Genomic DNA, 18,523 nt, shown 5'->3' with positions numbered 1-18,523 from the left:
ATATCATTTAACATTCATTAGTATTAGGTGAATAGTATTAACTCATTCATTCAAAGTAGTTATAGATTGAATTTATTATTTATATATATTTAAACTTTCTTTGCTAATAAAACTTCCTTAATTTGGATTAACTCTACATAAATTTAACAACAAGCTATTCTTAAAAGAAAAAAACAATCATCTAAGTGGGACAACTAATGAGGAATTGGTTGTCCATCATCTTTGTCCATCGCCTTTGATTGCGCCTCCAAGTTCGACTACTTTGGTTTTATTACCCTTAACTAGATATATTTTGTAAAAAGAATCATATAGCCTTCTTTGACTTACTTTAACTAACGAGTAAAAATCTAAGATAAGTCTATTACTTGAATTGGTATGGTTTCTTAATCAAATTATTTAAATCAAAATTAAGTGAATAAATTATGTGTTAATCAATTAGAATATCATAATTGGTGGCATTAGTTTTAACACATTTTAGAAATAAGTGTGAATAAAGAGGTCCATATCCAATGAAAAAAATCAATTAAAATAGTTACTTTATATTATTGATTGCTTCTTTTGTGCTTCCTATTAAAGTGACATCAGTGAAAAGGTAAAGCCTCAAATATATATTATTATGACCTTATTTTTAAGCAAACTACTTATTAATTATAATTAATTGAGCATGATATCTATCATAATTTATAAAAATCTAGCACTATTGATAATGCCACTAGTATAGCTAAAAATAAGCATATTATTGTCATTAATCAATTACATAGCTTGTAGGCATAAGTTTCAATGCTCTCCAACAAGTCTAGCTGTATTGTTTGAAAAATATAGTACTCTTATAGTCGATTGCATTTCAAATGAAGGATTTATGTTTCTTTTTTTTCAGAGCACTTTCATTAAATATATTTATGGTTTCAATTACAAGCTTTTCTTGAAATTTAATCAATTCCTTTTTTTATTGAAGGCTTTGTAATTGCTTGAGCCACCTCTAAAGATGGCATAGGCACCTTGCCTTCCAATATCTTATTATCTATCTAAAAATTCCTTGCTAATTTAAACTTTTAAGCCAATAAATCAACACTAAAAAAAAATATGCATATTTAATATTTAATAAGCCAAAGAATATGTTGAGTCATTAACATTAATTTTTCTATCTTTATTATTCATGTATAAGATTTTTCTTAACTTTTTTTATTTATATTTTTATAAAATAAAATTATTTGAAATTAAAATTATTTTTATATAATTATTTTTATAATACAAAAGTATTTTTTTAATTATCTTAAAGACATAAATAATTATATATATATATATATATATATATATATAAGTTATAAATATAAATAGATATATATATATATATATAAATATATAAATAAATATTTATTTATTTATTATTAAAACTTTAATAAATTAATATCATATAAGTTTAAATCTTTTTAAAAATACTAAAATTTATTTTTTAATAAAATATACTATTTAAATTCATAAAATTTAAATCCACTTAACCAAAAAAATCTTAATCTTTGAATTTTTTATAAATCTTTGTTGTTAATATATTAAAACTTAACTACATTTGTTACAAATAGACATAAGTTTTTTTTGTAATATTTTAAAATATTTTAAAATCTTTAAAAAAATTAGAATATTTCTTATGAATCTTTTTAAAAAAACTTCAAGTATTTGAAAAATAATTTATAATATTTTATCATAATCTAGAAATTTATAGGAATCTTTTTTAATCTTTTAAAAACTTCCATATTTTTCCATTATAACTAAAGTTTGTTTTCAGTAATATAAAATTTTATATATAAGACTTCTTGATGCCTTTAGAATAATTTATAGGTTTTAGAACCTTTTCAATAAAAAAATTTAAACCTAGTTGCCATCATGTGAATATTGAAATAAGACAATTAATACCACAATCTTACAGATACAAATTTTAGAGCAATTCAAATGTTGTCTTCTTTCTGGGTCTTGTATTTGGTTTTATTTCTAATTTAGTATCATGTATCTTTGCATTTATTTCTAATTTAGTATCAGGTATATTTTAGTTCCTTACCATTGTGTCTTTGATAAATCAAATAAGTTTTATCATTAAAAATTTATCATTTGCTACATAATATTTTTTTACAAGTTTAAAAGGATTTTTAAACATATCTTTAAAAGATATTTCTATAAGGTATTTAGGATAATCATATTATATTAGTTAATGAAGTAGACCTCAGGTGTTGCTTTAAATATTTATTGTGGCATTTTAGTGTTTTTCACAAATAAATTACAAGCAGCATATGAATCTGAAAAAATTAAATAAAATTATTTTTTTCCACAAATTAACAAATCATGATGCCCATGTTATTTGCCAATGTTTCAAAGTCATATTGTAGTTTTGATAAGACTATCATTCTATCATATCAAATGCAATAGAATTCTATAAAAGTAAATTAATATGACAAAAAAAAATTTACTAAATATTTTAAAGGCAAAAAATTCTTATTTTTATGTTAAGGAAAAAAAATCATATTATGGATAAAAATTTAGTAACACAAAGAGAAAAACAATGTTAGACCATAATTTGATAGTAATAATAAAATTTATATTACATAGAAATAAAATAAAATAAAAATAAAATAAAGATCTCGTTTTATTTTTGAATATATAATTTTATATTACGCATAATATTGAGACTTCATTAAAATTTTAAGAATCAATGAACTATTGAAAAGAAGACATGCATATATAGGAAAATGTTAAATCAACCCCACCAATTGTTAATTCAACCCACCCATCGTAACCAATACTATATCCCATATTCTCCATCCATCATTCCCAGCCTCTGTCTTCCATCTCAACGCCTTGTATTTTGTTCCAACTTCTTCATCTAAACAGCCAAAGAGGGCTATCAAAAATTGCAATATACTCAGAGCTACAAAAATAATTAACGTCTCCTAAGAAGCTTTTGTGCAGATATTCCTTCAAATTGAGGATAATCCTCCCACACTCACAACACAAGGATAATTCTCTTGTTCTTATTCCCAACACATAGCAGAGCTCTTATGTGCCACCTCTTTGAATCAATTAAAGAACCTCAGGATTGTAGATGCACATGTATTCAAATACAAGAACCCCAAAAAATCTCATCAAATTTCAAAGGGAGAAAATACATAATGAATGGTTTGGTTACAGGAACTTTATCCACATAATTATTATCATTTGAAAACCACATCTTTCATCTATGCAAGATCGAATTCTTGAATGATGAGTTGTTTATAGTTGTATCATTGGGCCAATGATTTTTGCAGTATCTTATATGAAGTCATATCTATAATATTTGATAAGTATTAACAACCACAAAGTTGAGAAATTTATATGAAATGCACAGTTTGTTGTGCAAGTTGTGAGTGTAAAAACATTATCCTCAGTTTGAAGGAATATGTGCATGAAGGGGCTAGGGGTCCAAGGAATGCTCAAATCCTCTACAAAACCACTCAAAAGACGTTAATTATTTTTGTAATTCTATGAGTATATTGCAGTTTCCTACAACCCCCATCTGTTGTTTGGAGGAGTCCAAATAAGGGACAGGGGCAGGAAATAGGCACGAAGGACAAGGCGATTGAAACATGAAGCAAAGGGTACAATGCTAATTATGATGGATAGATTGAATTAATGGCTAGTTGGATCAATTTAATATTATATATATATATATATATATTTTTTCTAAATTATTATTGTATTCAATTAAAATTTAAAAAATACAAGCTAAAAATAATTATTAATTACTAATTTTATATTGTAGGATGAATTTTTATAAAATATAGGCAACTACCAACTAATTGCTTAATGCAAATAGAAATTGGAAACGAAAATACATTGTTTGGCTTAGTGCTAATAAGTAAATACATAAAAAAATCTATATCAACATGTTTTAGATTGTGTAACTTTTAATATGATTTTTTTTGTAATGCAAAAGTATCTTGTTTTCAAATTTTTCATTTGAAATATTCACAAATGTAAGATTATTAAAAATAATTAATCTTATACATATAGAAATTATAAATATAATTAAATTTTTAATTATTTATAATTTTTGGTGACAAATATTATAACTTTTCCTCTAAAAAAATGTTATATCAATTTAACTAATTTGGCTATAAGATTGTTGTTGTTGTACCATATTTATAACAATGCAAGTATGCTTTGCTTACAATATCATGTTTGAGTTTGTTTCATTGCTCACAACACTATTCACTAGATAATTTATGTTCATGGATATATATATATATATATATATATATACACACACACAGACACACACAAAGAGAGAAAGAGAGGAATGTTGAATAGATCTGTGCTATTTGTAAATAGATCCACCTTTGATATAGAATATGATAATGAATGTGGTTGGTTTTTATCAGTTGGAGATCCGATAGTGGAATAATAAATCTAGAGGTCATTTTTATTTTTCATACTAGGTGGATCAACTTAGTAAAAACTTAGGTTTATTTAACATTTCTTGACATACACACACACTTATATATATATATATATATATATACTTAAATAAATAAATGACCCAACATTTAGATGCCAACTTATTCATACAAGACAATCTTGGTGACTTATAGAAAAGTTTTATCTTGACCTTAATCAACACATGATGAAAAAGGGGCAGATTTATTAGCAAATTATCCATAGTTTTGGGTTTTTTTAAACCATTCTTGGTTAATTTTTTGGATGTTCCACAAAGTTGGAATAGAAACACAGTATGAAAATTAACAGTAGTGCATTCTTATTTTGTGCCCATCGAATTTGAAACCATCATTAATTGCAGGATATTCAAATATTACAAATCCAGTGAACAATTTTTACATTTAGTTTTTGTATTAATGAGAACATACAACATTGCAACTCTAGTAGCAGAATGGCAGAGTAGAGTAAGATAGATGCAAGCTCTCTTGTGCATCTTCACAGCTTGACAATCAAATGTAAACTCTAATAATTTTTAACACACCAAGAACGCAAATTTGGATTCTGCAGGATGAGGAAGTGGGAAGAAAGCACCTTCAAGGAAATGAAGGCCCTTGGATCAGTAAGCATATCCAAACCCTATATCGGAGGCGATCGGAGCTCGAGGATTCATGCTACCGTGACGTGCGTGTGGGTCCAATTCTTGGTGTGTTAAAAATTATTAGAGTTTATTCAGTGACCAGCAACAAAATGCGAAGCGGGATGCGTAGATCTGTGGGCCTATGCCCAGCTCCTGGTGTAGGGGCATCTCAGGTTTTAGATTCACCAGAAAAGCCCCGAAAAGGTGAAGATTTGTGGGGCTGATAAAGGTCCACAATTCAAGGTCGAGGACCCAAAAAGCAAAACCAAATAAACCTGCGGAGATACTTTCCTAATAGAAGGTGGCTAATGCAGCCCCGTCTCGGTGAAGATACGAGAAACCATGGAGAGGAAAAGAAGTGGGCAGTGAGTGGATAAGGAAACCAAGCAACCCAAAAAAACACACCCCCTTGCATACTCACTCTCTCGCCAAGCTTAGTGTGTGTCTTTATCGCTCTCGTTTTTCGTTACCTGCTGCCTACTTTTTGTAAATGTTGCGTGTCAGGGGCGATTTGGGAGGTTTCGCAGTATTTCGCGAGGAATTTGTTAGGAGAAGAGTGGGTTCGTTTCCGGAGTGAAGAGTATGGGAAGGAAGCGACGGGTGGGGGAGGCGACGCGAGTCGAGGTGTGTGTTAGCTGATGGATTACGTTGCAAACACCGTCGTCTCAAGCCTTTGTGGCTGGACTTGATGAGAAGATATGGGAGAAGTAAGTTCCTGACTGAGATTCGTTGTATTTGGAGGTCTTGCGTTGTGCATTTGCATTTGAGAATGACATGACAGTGTGTCTGGGTTGGGCAACTAGACCTGAATTCGAGTGAGTCGTAGCAGGAGTAAGTGGCGGTCGAGTGCGGTTCTTTTTTTTGTTATTCTTGCGGATTGGTTTCGTCAATTCTTCTCTGAGCGATTTTGGGTTAGTATGGCTGGTGAGTGAAGAGCTTTGTCAGAGCAATGTCCTTATCTAGGCGCTTTTATAGTACTCGCTGAACATTGCCAATTGGGTATTCAATGTAGCAACTACGTTGAGTAGTTTCCTTGTTTCCGTTGACAACTGAGTTATCCACAGGATGGTCGATCGTAAGAATTGGGTGTGTAGGATTCTTTCCAGTAGTAATTCAAGTTTTTCAGACCTAATTCTTATCCAATATTCTATAACATATTCCATGGATTACAGTCCCGAGCCAAAGCTTTATATCGATCTTCTCTGCCTCGCACTGCTTCTGCTGTGCTAGGGAATGCCTTGAATATATATATATATATATATATATATATATATATACATTTATTTAGTAAGAAGAAAAAGAAGAAGAAAAACAAAAATGTATATATTTTTCTTCCTCTTCTTATTATCCTAATTTGAATGCGGAATTCTCCACGAAGAGTAAAAGTAGATGACTGTCTCAAAGCCTCAACCAGTTTAATATCAGAGCGTATTGTGTTTCGGGACCATAAGCTTCTTTATTTATCATCCTTTTAGCGGAAGTGATGCGTTGTTTCAGACTTTTCGACTCCGTCATGAAGAGACCTTCGTGGTTCAGTAGATTCTTAATTTTTCTTATGCGCCGGTGGTTTGACCCCATCAAGCTCCCCTGACTTGTCGCTGTGCAATTTTGGAGCCAGACATCTCTGTATATGAATGGATAAGAACTCCTCAAGCCGTCTTGTGACGTTTTGGAGCTACACCTTTGTGCACTCGCAGGGGACGTTTAGTGCACTTGGAGCCCCCGAATTGTGATCACGACCATGCTGCAAGCGATTGCTTAGAGTCATGCGTACATACAAAACTCTCATGTAGTCACTCTTTCTTCGTTTCGTCTGTGACATTTCTGTTCTTTGTTATGTAATTACTTTCAAATACTTCGAACCGCACGTCAGTTCCAATTGTAAATTGCTATGCACGGATCTTGCAGACTTGTTGGGGGTGGCAAGGGCAGCATTTTAGATCATTGACCTTGGCCTTGGCCTTGGTCTCTGATTGAAGGAGGAACATGGAACTCTGGAGTAAGTCGTTGTTTGCAGGCCGAACGTCTTCAGCGAGTCCTTCATTTCCGTTCAATAAATCTAGTGTTTCTGCCAAAAATGCTTCAGGTCAAGAGCTACTGAAATCTGAAACATATCTCCAAGTCCAACCTAGAGGCGCTAGAAGGAAAGCCTTATCTATGGAACAAAAGAAGTTGTTAGGCTTCCAGCTTACCTCGTCAGTTGTGAGCAAGTTGCCAGATATAAAAACTGTAGTGTATATTGGATTAAGCGCAAGAGGATCAAGTTTACACTTTTGTAGTGCAAGGAAAACTTCAAGGTTCTTATCGTCCTGGCACCGCTTTGAATTAGAATCAAGTAGAAGAATTTTAAATGGGTCTCACAATGTTCGAAACCTATGGTCTTCAATCTCCGCATCGAGGCTACCTCCGGGTGTAAGGTCAGGGAGGGGAACTGAAACCCTGGAAGAATCTTCCAACACAGCTGATGGCTTTGTATCGTCTGATTCCGAAGAGTCTCGTGCTGAATCACCCTCTTTACCTGAAACTCTAAGATCCTTGCAACAAGCGTCTGCAGTCCCGCGACGGAAGGTAAAGTCTGCAATGAAAACTTCTACTACCTCGAAATCAAGTGTCAAGGAGCCTCTCCAAGAGCCTGAGGAATCGCCATTTGCAGCAGGGTCTGGCAACTCTCAAATCAAGTCCAAGCTCCTTGATGAACTCCATCATCAACTAGAGAATGAGAGTGTAAGAAGTGGAGGAAATGCATCAGATAAACCTCTAGATGGTGTTGCGGCGAAGAAGATGAAGGAGCGTTTACAGGAACAAAGGCGGCATGGCATGCAAGCTATTTCCAATATGATGAAGCAACGAGGGCAAGGTGTTGCAGTGGATGGTGAAGCATTCTCTTATGCAGTCGACCCTGATACGTTGAGCCCTGGGGAGTATGTTGTGCACAAGCGAGTTGGAGTGGGGTGTTTCATTGGCATCAAATACGAGGTGCCTGCAGGGAAAACGAAGCCTGCAAAGTATATTTACTTGAAATATGCTGATGGTGTCGCAAAGCTGCGTGCCAAACAAGCCAGCAGACTTCTGTACAGATATTTTTCCCCGGGAGATGTTGGTCGCGCACCAGTCTTAAGCAAGCTGAATGACCCAGGAAATTGGGAGAAGAGAGTAAGTAAGGGCAAGCTAGCAATTCAGAAGCTCGTAGTCAATATGATGGAGCTCTATATCCATCGTTTGAAGCAGACTAGACCTGTTTACCCTAAAAATTCAAAATTGATGGATTCTTTTGCAGCCAAGTTTCCATACAAGGAAACATCCGACCAGGTGCAGGCAATTGCAGACGTGGAGAGGGACATGACAGAGAGAGAAACCCCCATGGACCGTCTCATTTGTGGTGACGTGGGTTTTGGTAAGACGGAAGTTGCCCTTCGTGCATTATTCTTAGCTGCTTCTGCAGGTAGGCAAGCAATGCTCCTTGCTCCGACCACTGTTCTGGCTAAGCAACACTATGATGTCATTCGCCAACGGTTCGCTGGGTACGACATGAAAGTGGCTCTTCTCAGTCGTTTTCAGAAGGATGGGGAGAAGAAAGAAGTTATAGCTGGTATTTCTGATGGGAGCCTTAGCATCGTTGTTGGCACGCATTCGCTTCTTGGCAACCAAGTACGGTACCACAACCTTGGGCTTCTGGTAGTTGACGAGGAACAGAGATTTGGTGTCAGACAGAAAGAAAGAATCACGTCCATGAAGACTTCAGTTGACGTTCTGACGTTGTCTGCTACTCCAATCCCTCGTACGTTGTATCTGGCTCTTAGTGGCTTTCGAGATGCAAGTCTGATAACCACTCCACCAGCGGAGCGGCGACCAATCACCACTCATCTGATGGAGTTTAATCCCGAGGCAGTGAAGAAGGCCATTGATTTCGAGCTTAAACGTGGTGGTCAAGTGTTCTATGTCGTACCGCGAGTGAAGGGGATGGAAGAAAGCAAGGCTATTCTAGAATCTTACTTCCCAGACGTTGGAATTGGAGTTGCACACGGCCAGCAAAGTGCAACTGTCTTGGAGGAGTCCATGGAGCAATTTAGTGAAGGAACCTATCTCATTCTCCTCTGTACTAGCATTGTGGAGAGTGGGCTAGACATACGTCGAGTGAACACTATAATTATCGAAGATGTTCAGCTATTTGGACTGGCACAGCTCTATCAGCTGCGAGGAAGAGTTGGGAGATCCGACAGGGAAGCCCACGCTTACATGTTCCACCCCTCCAAAGAAAATCTTTCAGACGATGCATTGGAGCGATTGGTTGCCCTGGAAGATTGTTGTGGTTTAGGCCAAGGTTTCCAGCTTGCAGAGCGTGACATGGCCATCCGCGGCATTGGCAGTGTCTTCGGAGAGAAACAGAGTGGGGACGTTGCCAAAATTGGTGTGGATCTATACTTGGAAATGCTATTTGAAGGGCTTTCGAATGTTGATCTTCAAAAGCTCCCAGAGGTCACCTTCGAGGAGGTCCAGCTGGATTTAGCAGTAAGCACACACATTCCCGGAGACTACGTGACAAGCGCTGCATTGCGCGACAAAGTTCTGCGGGATGCCGAGAAAGCAGCTAACAACGGCATGAATGCATTAATGCAATTCACAAATCGTCTTCGGAATGAGTATGGACCGGAGCCTCCCACAGTGGAGATGTTGCTCAAAACCTTGTATGTGAAAAGGCTAGCAGCAGATCTTGGAATCCACCGTATTCGCACTCGTGGCAAGACGGTAGTAATGGATACGAAAATGGAACCTGAGGCCTATGAAATGTTAAGTAGTGCCATAACTACCGCTTCTGTGCAGGATTCTCTTACATATGAAAGTGGTAGAATTGAGATGAAGGGCCTCATTGGGTTGCCGGTAGAACGTCAACTGGAGCGGGTGTTTGTTTGTTTAGCAGAGATGCGCAACGGCCTCCCGTCTTTCGTGAAGTACATGTGATCGAAGTTGACGAACCAAATGTACATTATGATGTTGCAGCTGCACTCTTAGGTCGTTCAAGGCAATTGACATTCTTCAATAGTCGTCATCTGATTCTTTCCCTGACTGGATGCCTTGGGCTCCAGCAGTTTGCCTGGTCACTGGCGTCGAAGCTGCGTCGCCCATTGTTACCTCTAAACCTCATTTAATACATTAATATGAGAACTGGGTGCGAAGAGACTGCTAGTTCTCCAGATCTCTGGCGTATTCTCTAACCCATCTTTTCTCCTCACTGGTTACTACTGTTGGTATTTTCGACTTGTGTCACGACACGCGCTTGCAGGATTGCCCAGTGCTGTATGGAACCAGAGCAGGAAGCTGCGAATGTCGTTCTTGTTCAATCCAGCAGGACTGCACGAGGCCGAAATCAGTGCTACCGAAACTTCTTTTTTGGTGATGCTAGCGCGTGGGTTTATCCTTGCAATCGCGCAGACTCTGGCTGATTACTTCGTATTTGACAGAGTGTTTACTGTGCATCAATAATTATTCTTGGGGGTATTTTTTCTGCGAGCTTCCATATACCCAGCTGGGTGGTGGAGAATCATGTTTGCGCAAATTCCTTCCGAGTTTAGACCTATCCACGTTGGGGGTAACATTACATAGCTCCAGAGGCTAGAAATTCGCATCATACATGTGAGCATTGTCACTTAGACGCTGCAGCATGCCTCAAACAGGGTCGTCGATGACATCAACAATCAAACTTTTCAGCGCTCACAGCCTGTGCTTGTGTTGCTAATATCTCGAATTATGAAAATTGAGTCTGTGAGTCAACAGTTGAAATTGCCCGGGACCAAAGGATTTTAACACACGTACTTTCAACAGCACCTTGGTTGTTCACAAGTCCATACCAGGACGTTCCAATACGTGCATGGGCACCAGAACGTGTTGTGTAGAGGCATCACTGTTGGACTATTAAAACAAGACTGTCAGAAGGATAATTTTTGAACCTACATGTGGAAAATTACTAAAGTGAGATTGTGTCCAGCTGCAATGAATGAGCATTTATCAAGGTATAGTAATGTCGGTCGTTTAGACAGCATTTGAGCTTGTAGTTTAATTCGCTACATCTCAATTACTGTGTAGATCATCGAGTCTACATAATTATTGAGTTTGAATATGCTGTATTACAGTGCAAATGTAGCAAGATAAAACCAATAAATGAAAAATGCCTCAGTAAGCTAATTTTTTAATACTCAAACAAGGTAAATGCTGTATTCGGATCCCTGTGGTGGGTCATACTAATTCCGGTTCATAAAAAGCCATGGTCTTCATCATTTATTTGCAGTAAATAAAATGCTATTAACAATATGTTACTGCACATTCACAGAAGTTTCAACATCGAAATATTATGAAATTCTACTGCCAGTGCAACACATATAATTAGAAAATAGCATTTTAGACTTTGATTAGACCACGGCTTCAGAATACTAGGTGTACATCCATACTCTTTAAATAAAGTTTCCAAACATTATTACAGAAAAACTGGATCTCATACAAACCTTGTAATTGGGTATTTTAGGATTTGCCAAATGATGAACCTATACTGTTTTCTAAAAACCTTAAAGACTTATTGGACCTTCATATTACACGAAAACTTAAACTCCAGAATTTCCACCTCGAACCTTGAAGACAACCCAAACTTCTTTACATCGACAGGAAATATGGATAATTCCTTCATTAGTTTCTAATTGAAATAATTATGAAATAAAATAGCCCATGTTATTTTGAAGCATGGAGATCTGCCATACCAAACTACCACACAGACCTAATCTTCAAATACTCTTCCCGAAATCAATGAATCTTCAACCTGCAGAGCAAGAACTTTGTCACAATCAGTGAAACAAGTTCATTCAAGCATCAGTCAGTGCATTACCAACGCGCACTAGCAAAGAAATACAAATGAAAGATGATATATATGAATCAATGGAGAAGGTTCCACATTGCATTACTCAATAGTTATTTCTGAACCTCCAGGACAAAATGACTGGAAAAGTGCCATAGTTCCGAAATGGTGGGACCGTGAGGAAGCACTTCAAGTTAGGGATCGGTGTTTGGTGAACACCGAGTGCCTTCCCGAAAGCTTCGTGTTCGTCGTGCTCGATCTCGCAGCTCTTGTTGGTGCTCTTCGTGCCAACAATGTGTATTGGTCGCGTAATCAAACCGGAAGCCACTCAATGTTGCTGATTTCAGCTGAATCTCGGCGACTTTAGTGTCATCTTAAGGTAAGGCGCGGGTGATTAGCAGTTGGGAGTGTTAAAGAGACGATCCAGCATGTCGGAGGAGTCCTCTGCTTCGCGGTATGTGAAACTAGACAAAGCGCATGAGCAGCCTGTAGAGGAGATCAAACCTGGAGAACTTAACCAGCCGGTTTATGTACCTCAGGTGGGTTTGGTAGATTATTAATCGAAGAGGATTCGGTTCTCGGGTCCTAGCTTGTGCTATGTGTTCGAATTGTGGCGTTTTTGTTTTTGTTTTTGTTTTTTTTGTTTTTTTTCCTCTCTAGCATCGCGGTTAGTTTGTGTGTAGGTGGTCATTTCGCATTGAGTTTTGGCAGTTTTTGTGCTTGGAATCGTTAGGCTGCTTTTGGATGTTGTTCTGAGGATAAGTATTCATTACTTGAAGTGTGAGGAGTTTTGGCAGACATGCTCTCTAGGGTGTTTATTTACGCATGCCTTACATGAGTTTTTTTTGATTCCGAGCTTTGCAAATGTTCTTGGTTTCTTGTCCCATTTCACGTTCTAAGTTTGCTCTTACTGCATACGATTTTGGAGAATAATTCAGCGGAATGTGTTAGTAGTTTAAAAAGTTGACGTGCTTCAGTCTCAGAATTAATGCACATCTGACTTAATGCTGCGCATTTCAATGCAATTTAGTGTGATTCAATCCAATGTGGCTAGTATTATGCGCATAAATCTGTGTGGAAGTAGGTTTCTATATATCGTAAGAAAACACCGCATGTCTTTAGCTCCTCGTTCATTTTTGATTGGGGAAGTCAAATTACTTTGTTGTGACAGATCCTGATGCGTTGGTAATAGACTCTAGATCTTATTACTTTTGCACCTTGATAAGGTGTTCTTTGTGACGCGCAGTATTTGGTTGCAATGGGGTTTGTCTCCGTAGGTCAGAACTGTGTAATACTTTTGAATATCAAGAAGGCATGCAGTAGCCTAGTTATCCATATGAGAGTACAGCTTTTATCTACATATTTTTTGAAACGGAGGATATTTTTCAGAATTCAACATCCAATCACTTGCATGATTTTTGGACTGGTTGGAATATAATATGAATTTCCGCCCTTATTTGTGCTCAACATTCCTGCCAAAAGTTGTGTTAATTTACGTTCTGGATGACTGAGCAGTTGGTGGTGCATCGATGCAATGAGTGTGGCCAGCCACTTCCAGAGACTTATGAACCACCAAGCAATGAGCCCTGGACAACAGGAATTTTTGGGTGTGGAGATGACATCGATTCTTGTATGAAATCCTTTGTCACTCTGTTCAAGGACTTTGATTCATGGTTTAAATGGCTTAAGGTTTTCAATTGTACATTGTTGTTAATTTTTTTTTGATGCTGCTCATGACCTTAACACGTATCAAGAATCCGGCACTGAAAGAATACGCACAGTGGCTTCCCATTTCTGCTTCATGTTTCTCTCGATTTCGGTAGTTTATGACCTGTTAACAATATTACTATCAGAACCAAGAGTGAAAGTGAATTATGTGCAGGCAAGACTGGACTCTTCTGTCCGTGTGTCTTATTCGGACGGAACGTGGAGAACCTGAAGGAGGAAATTCCTTGGACCACTCCCTGTGTATGTCATGCCATATTTGTAGAGGGAGGTATTGCTCTCGGAGCTACCACAGTTGCACTTCATGGAATAGATCCCCAGACTGCCTTTCTCGTAGCAGAAGGCTTGTTCTTTGCGTGGTGGATGTGTGGCATATACGCAGGCTTATTTCGGCAAGAGTTACAAAGGAAATACCACCTCCAGGTCAAGTATTTTCATACACCCTTGTTTTTAGTTGTGTGTAAATCGATTGTTCATGATGAATTCATGACACGTATTTTTCCATCCTATTGCTTTGGGAGATGGTAGTACATGCACAATTTCCAGGTAGTATATCCCGTTGACAAACATCTTAGAATGACATTATCACGGCTAGTGGCTGATTTGTATTATGTGCCATTGCTACAGAACTCTCCATGCGAACCGTGTACCGTCCATTGCTGTTTGCACTGGTGTGCACTATGTCAGGAGCATCGCGAGATGCAGGGACGTCTATCGGACAACGTGGTGATGCCCATGACTGTAATTAATCCTCCGCCTCAGCAACAGATGAATTCTGAAGAATCCGCAACAGCCAGCGACTCGAAGCCTGCCCAGATACAGGCTTCATAACGACCTATATTCTCTCGATGAAGAAATGAAGCAATTATTTTCTGACCTGTTAGCAGTCTTAGCAGAGATCTAAATTTTGTGTTACGAAATACATGTTACAAAGTTGCTGGCAACGTCTAAATATTCATCTCAGCACTTTGTTATGATGAAATGAAATATTTAGTATGCCGACAAGCGAACATTTCTACTCAATTGAAAGAAGAAACTTCCATAAAAAGGTATTAGAGAAAAGTGTTCACCCCTGACATTTCTCAGAGACGATGGGCATCGACGTTATATCGAAATTAACCAATGTAATGTCGAACTAAAAATCTGAGTATAATAAATCCTACATTTAGAAGGCCGCTGAAAAGATTCATGGGAATTGAACTAAATAATTTCAGTACAACTCACTTTATGGACCATACGCATAGATCACATATGTTTGTCATTACGGTTGTATCTTTCCAGTAAGTAAACAATCAACAGGCACTAAACTCAAAAAACAATCTAAGAAAAACTCCAAGAAAACAGGTCTTCCCGATAGTCTCATGCGTGCAACACGTCACCGAATAAAATCAAGTAGAGTCCTGACCTTCAACAACTATTTCACTTAAGCAAAAGACCAAAATACTTTTCATTCAGGACCACCCTAAGTACAAATTCTAATAAAGCACGATACGTTTCAACAATGCAACACATGGGCACAACCAAACAGACTCTCGCAAAAAATAACAAAACAGATAATCTCGGAAATACAACCACAACTGCATCTGAATTACAATCCACAAGCCAGAATGGAAGAAAAGCAGAGCCAAATTAAGAAATGTACAAAACAAATGAACTTTGCATACAAACGCGTGAAGCTTAGATTAACCATTATCAAAACAATCTACTCGACCTAAAAGATCTCAGAACCTATGTGTTGGTAGCCCTAGTGTAAATCTGCTGGTTCGCGTGTGCGGCCACCAGTCTAATAGTCCCCTTCGCCATCAACTCCTTGATTGCCTTCCTCGCCAACGACCCTGTGATCTGCACACCCATGCCCACCAATCAGCACACCACTTGCCACGCCCCTGCCTCAACACACGCCACCTCCTCCCACTCCCACCCTCATCGCACCCACCACACTGCCACGCTCCCCTCACCCTCATCCACCTCCATCACAACCCTAATTCTCCACCCCCACCCCACACCTCCACCCAATCCTTGCGCATCCCAAACCCACTTCCTGTTCCCTTCCACCCTCGCATTCCGCTCACAACCCTTCTCCTACGATCCTACACCCGTCATCATTCCCTGTTCCGCGCTAATTCCCAACACGCCACTTACCCGCAGACGGTCCGACAGCACGGACGGAGTCACCAACTTGAACTTCGGAACCTCCGACAGCAGCTTGTCGTATGTGCCCTGGTCGAATAACACCATGTTGTTCACCTTCTCCTTCTGCTTCCCCTTGCTCCACTTCTGCAAACCAAAACAATCAAATAAATAACTAAATAACTAAATAACACCCCAACAACTTCAGCAAATCATTCCCGCACCCCCCGAGCAACCACTCCCCCGAGCGCCACTCCAGCTCTGTGCCCTAAGATCCTCATACAACAACCAACGCAATGCCGCACCTTCTTCTTCTGCTTGCCACCGCCGCCGCTCTTGGCGGGCTTGGCTGCAGCCGGCGCCTCCTTCTTCTTGGGAGCCTGCTCACGCGAAATCAAGGCCACCAGTGAGTCAGAGCAATCCAAGAGAACCAACGAGCGAGGCAGAAAGCACGCACCGACATCGACAGCGAAGAGGAACTTACCATGGCGCACAAAGAAAGAAGGAAGGAGGGAAGGAAGGGGGGGATCCTGGGGCAGCAGCAGCAACAACAGCAACGAGGGAGAGCGATCGGGATGACGCTCTCACTCAGAAAACAGTGCAATTTACGCTGCAAAGCCCTAATCAAACCCCCTCCCTCCCTGTACTCTCCGATAAATGTTCCAGGGCATCATCGGACCAACGAAGCCTCCGAACGAACCAACGAATTGACGAACGAATATCGCATTTGTCGTTCGTTGGTTTGTTCGTTTGTTCGTTCGTTCAGCCCGTGGATTCACTAAATTATTGTATTTAATGGTGTACAAATCTTTCGACGAAGACTCCCAAATACGAGAAAGCTACACACCCAGATTTAGTGAATCCACACACCCAGAAAACAATTATTCGTAAAATATAATTTGCCCGAGGTTGACTTATGCTTAAATAAGACACATCTAGGAATAACGAAAAAACTTAACTAATTACATATTTATTCTAAACAAGATCTAGAATTGACACAAATTCAGTTGGACACAAGTTGCTGCAACTTCTTCGGTGAACTCAGATTTTTTATGTCCAACAACTCATAGTCAAGATCGTATTTGAAATGTATCGAGAGTTTTCAATCCTACTGAACCAATTCTTGGGCTATACTTGACGATTGCTAGCACGGAGCATCGCGGACGAGACTAATTCTGTCCTTCAATTCCTCCATCATCAACTCAGGGAGGGAGGGGGTTTGATTAGGGCTTTGCAGCGTAAATTGCACTGTTTTCTGAGTGAGAGCGTCATCCCGATCGCTCTCCCTCGTTGCTGTTGTTGCTGCTGCTGCCCCAGGATCCCCCCCTTCCTTCCCTCCTTCCTTCTTTCTTTGTGCGCCATGGTAAGTTCCTCTTCGCTGTCGATGTCGGTGCGTGCTTTCTGCCTCGCTCGTTGGTTCTCTTGGATTGCTCTGACTCACTGGTGGCCTTGATTTCGCGTGAGCAGGCTCCCAAGAAGAAGGAGGCGCCGGCTGCAGCCAAGCCCGCCAAGAGCGGCGGCGGTGGCAAGCAGAAGAAGAAGGTGCGGCATTGCGTTGGTTGTTGTATGAGGATCTTAGGGCACAGAGCTGGAGTGGCGCTCGGGGGAGTGGTTGCTCGGGGGGTGCGGGAATGATTTGCTGAAGTTGTTGGGGTGTTATTTAGTTATTTAGTTATTTATTTGATTGTTTTGGTTTGCAGAAGTGGAGCAAGGGGAAGCAGAAGGAGAAGGTGAACAACATGGTGTTATTCGACCAGGGCACATACGACAAGCTGCTGTCGGAGGTTCCGAAGTTCAAGTTGGTGACTCCGTCCGTGCTGTCGGACCGTCTGCGGGTAAGTGGCGTGTTGGGAATTAGCGCGGAACAGGGAATGATGACGGGTGTAGGATCGTAGGAGAAGGGTTGTGAGCGGAATGCGAGGGTGGAAGGGAACAGGAAGTGGGTTTGGGATGCGCAAGGATTGGGTGGAGGTGTGGGGTGGGGGTGGAGAATTAGGGTTGTGATGGAGGTGGATGAGGGTGAGGGGAGCGTGGCAGTGTGGTGGGTGCGATGAGGGTGGGAGTGGGAGGAGGTGGCGTGTGTTGAGGCAGGGGCGTGGCAAGTGGTGTGCTGATTGGTGGGCATGGGTGTGCAGATCACAGGGTCGTTGGCGAGGAAGGCAATCAAGGAGTTGATGGCGAAGGGGACTATTAGACTGGTGGCCGCACACGCGAACCAGCAGATTTACACTAGGGCTACCAACACATAGGTCTGAGATATCGTATGACATTTGATTTAGTGGAATTTACCTACTCCTGAACACTTAAGCGGATTCTGCCATCTTGACAATTGTCTCTTGTCCTTGTTGTACATGAAGAATTTATTACCTTGTTAGCTGCCCATCGCCTGCTGTTGTGAATGAAGCGGTTGCAGATTCAAGTATGCGGTGTATGTGGAATTGGATCAGTATGTGAGTTGATTGGAGGAACTTGTCATCTGGATTTGTGCATAGGCTTTTTCGAATTGTAGTTGACCTTTCTTTCTTCTTTATTGTTGTATGGTTGTTGTCGTGCCGTTACTTTCACATTTTTTGTTCGCCGCTTTCGTTAGTTTTTATGCGGTAGTTTTGTTACGAATGAGTGAAATCTTTATCGTTACTTTTTCTGCCGTCAAATTATTTTTTCGTGTGATATCGGACCACGGTGTTATCCGTTGATGATCGTGGTCACGTGTTAAATAAAAAAATTCG

The 18,523-nt window shown here is 39.3% G+C and overlaps 3 protein-coding genes and 1 pseudogene across 8 annotated transcripts; 3 read left to right on the top strand and 1 right to left on the bottom strand.

Annotated features, from left to right (window-relative positions):
- Window positions 1-5,369: 5,369 nt before the first annotated feature.
- LOC149989919 (putative ATP-dependent helicase At3g02060, chloroplastic pseudogene) lies at window positions 5,370-10,328 on the top strand (annotated as a pseudogene). Of its 5 annotated transcripts, none has more exons than XR_016504341.1 (3): window positions 5,370-5,805; window positions 6,717-6,887; window positions 7,007-10,328. The product of XR_016504341.1 is annotated as a putative ATP-dependent helicase At3g02060, chloroplastic pseudogene, transcript variant X1 (transcript). The 5 variants fall into 5 exon arrangements; XR_016504346.1 differs by having other exon boundaries at window positions 5,394-5,805; window positions 6,796-6,868; XR_016504345.1 differs by having other exon boundaries at window positions 5,394-5,805; window positions 6,796-6,887.
- Window positions 10,329-12,058: 1,730 nt separating this feature from the next.
- LOC149989918 (cell number regulator 6-like) lies at window positions 12,059-14,838 on the top strand. Its single transcript, XM_090252288.1, has 4 exons — window positions 12,059-12,478; window positions 13,455-13,569; window positions 13,822-14,087; window positions 14,292-14,838. The coding sequence occupies exons 1-4, from the start codon at window positions 12,368-12,370 to the stop codon at window positions 14,493-14,495; spliced, it is 696 nt and encodes a 231-aa protein (XP_090108414.1). The 5' UTR covers window positions 12,059-12,367; the 3' UTR covers window positions 14,496-14,838.
- A 434-nt stretch (window positions 14,839-15,272) lies between these two features.
- On the bottom strand, window positions 15,273-16,408 carry LOC149989917 (small ribosomal subunit protein eS25-like). Its single transcript, XM_090252296.1, has 4 exons — window positions 16,279-16,408; window positions 16,100-16,174; window positions 15,807-15,941; window positions 15,273-15,506 (listed from the first exon to the last, which is right to left on the bottom strand). Exons 1-4 carry the CDS (start codon window positions 16,279-16,281, stop codon window positions 15,393-15,395), a joined length of 327 nt encoding a protein of 108 aa, XP_090108422.1. The 5' UTR covers window positions 16,282-16,408; the 3' UTR covers window positions 15,273-15,392.
- A 645-nt stretch (window positions 16,409-17,053) lies between these two features.
- LOC149989916 (small ribosomal subunit protein eS25-like) lies at window positions 17,054-18,174 on the top strand. The gene is made up of 4 exons (XM_090252293.1): window positions 17,054-17,157; window positions 17,262-17,336; window positions 17,495-17,629; window positions 17,930-18,174. The coding sequence occupies exons 1-4, from the start codon at window positions 17,155-17,157 to the stop codon at window positions 18,041-18,043; spliced, it is 327 nt and encodes a 108-aa protein (XP_090108419.1). The 5' UTR covers window positions 17,054-17,154; the 3' UTR covers window positions 18,044-18,174.
- Window positions 18,175-18,523: the final 349 nt, after the last annotated feature.

This window comes from Physcomitrium patens, chromosome 1, assembly GCF_059467195.1.
Source record: "Physcomitrium patens ecotype Gransden chromosome 1, ASM5946719v1, whole genome shotgun sequence".
NCBI classification, from domain to species: Eukaryota; Viridiplantae; Streptophyta; class Bryopsida; order Funariales; family Funariaceae; genus Physcomitrium; species Physcomitrium patens.
This window is presented reverse-complemented; position numbering and strand designations above follow the sequence as displayed.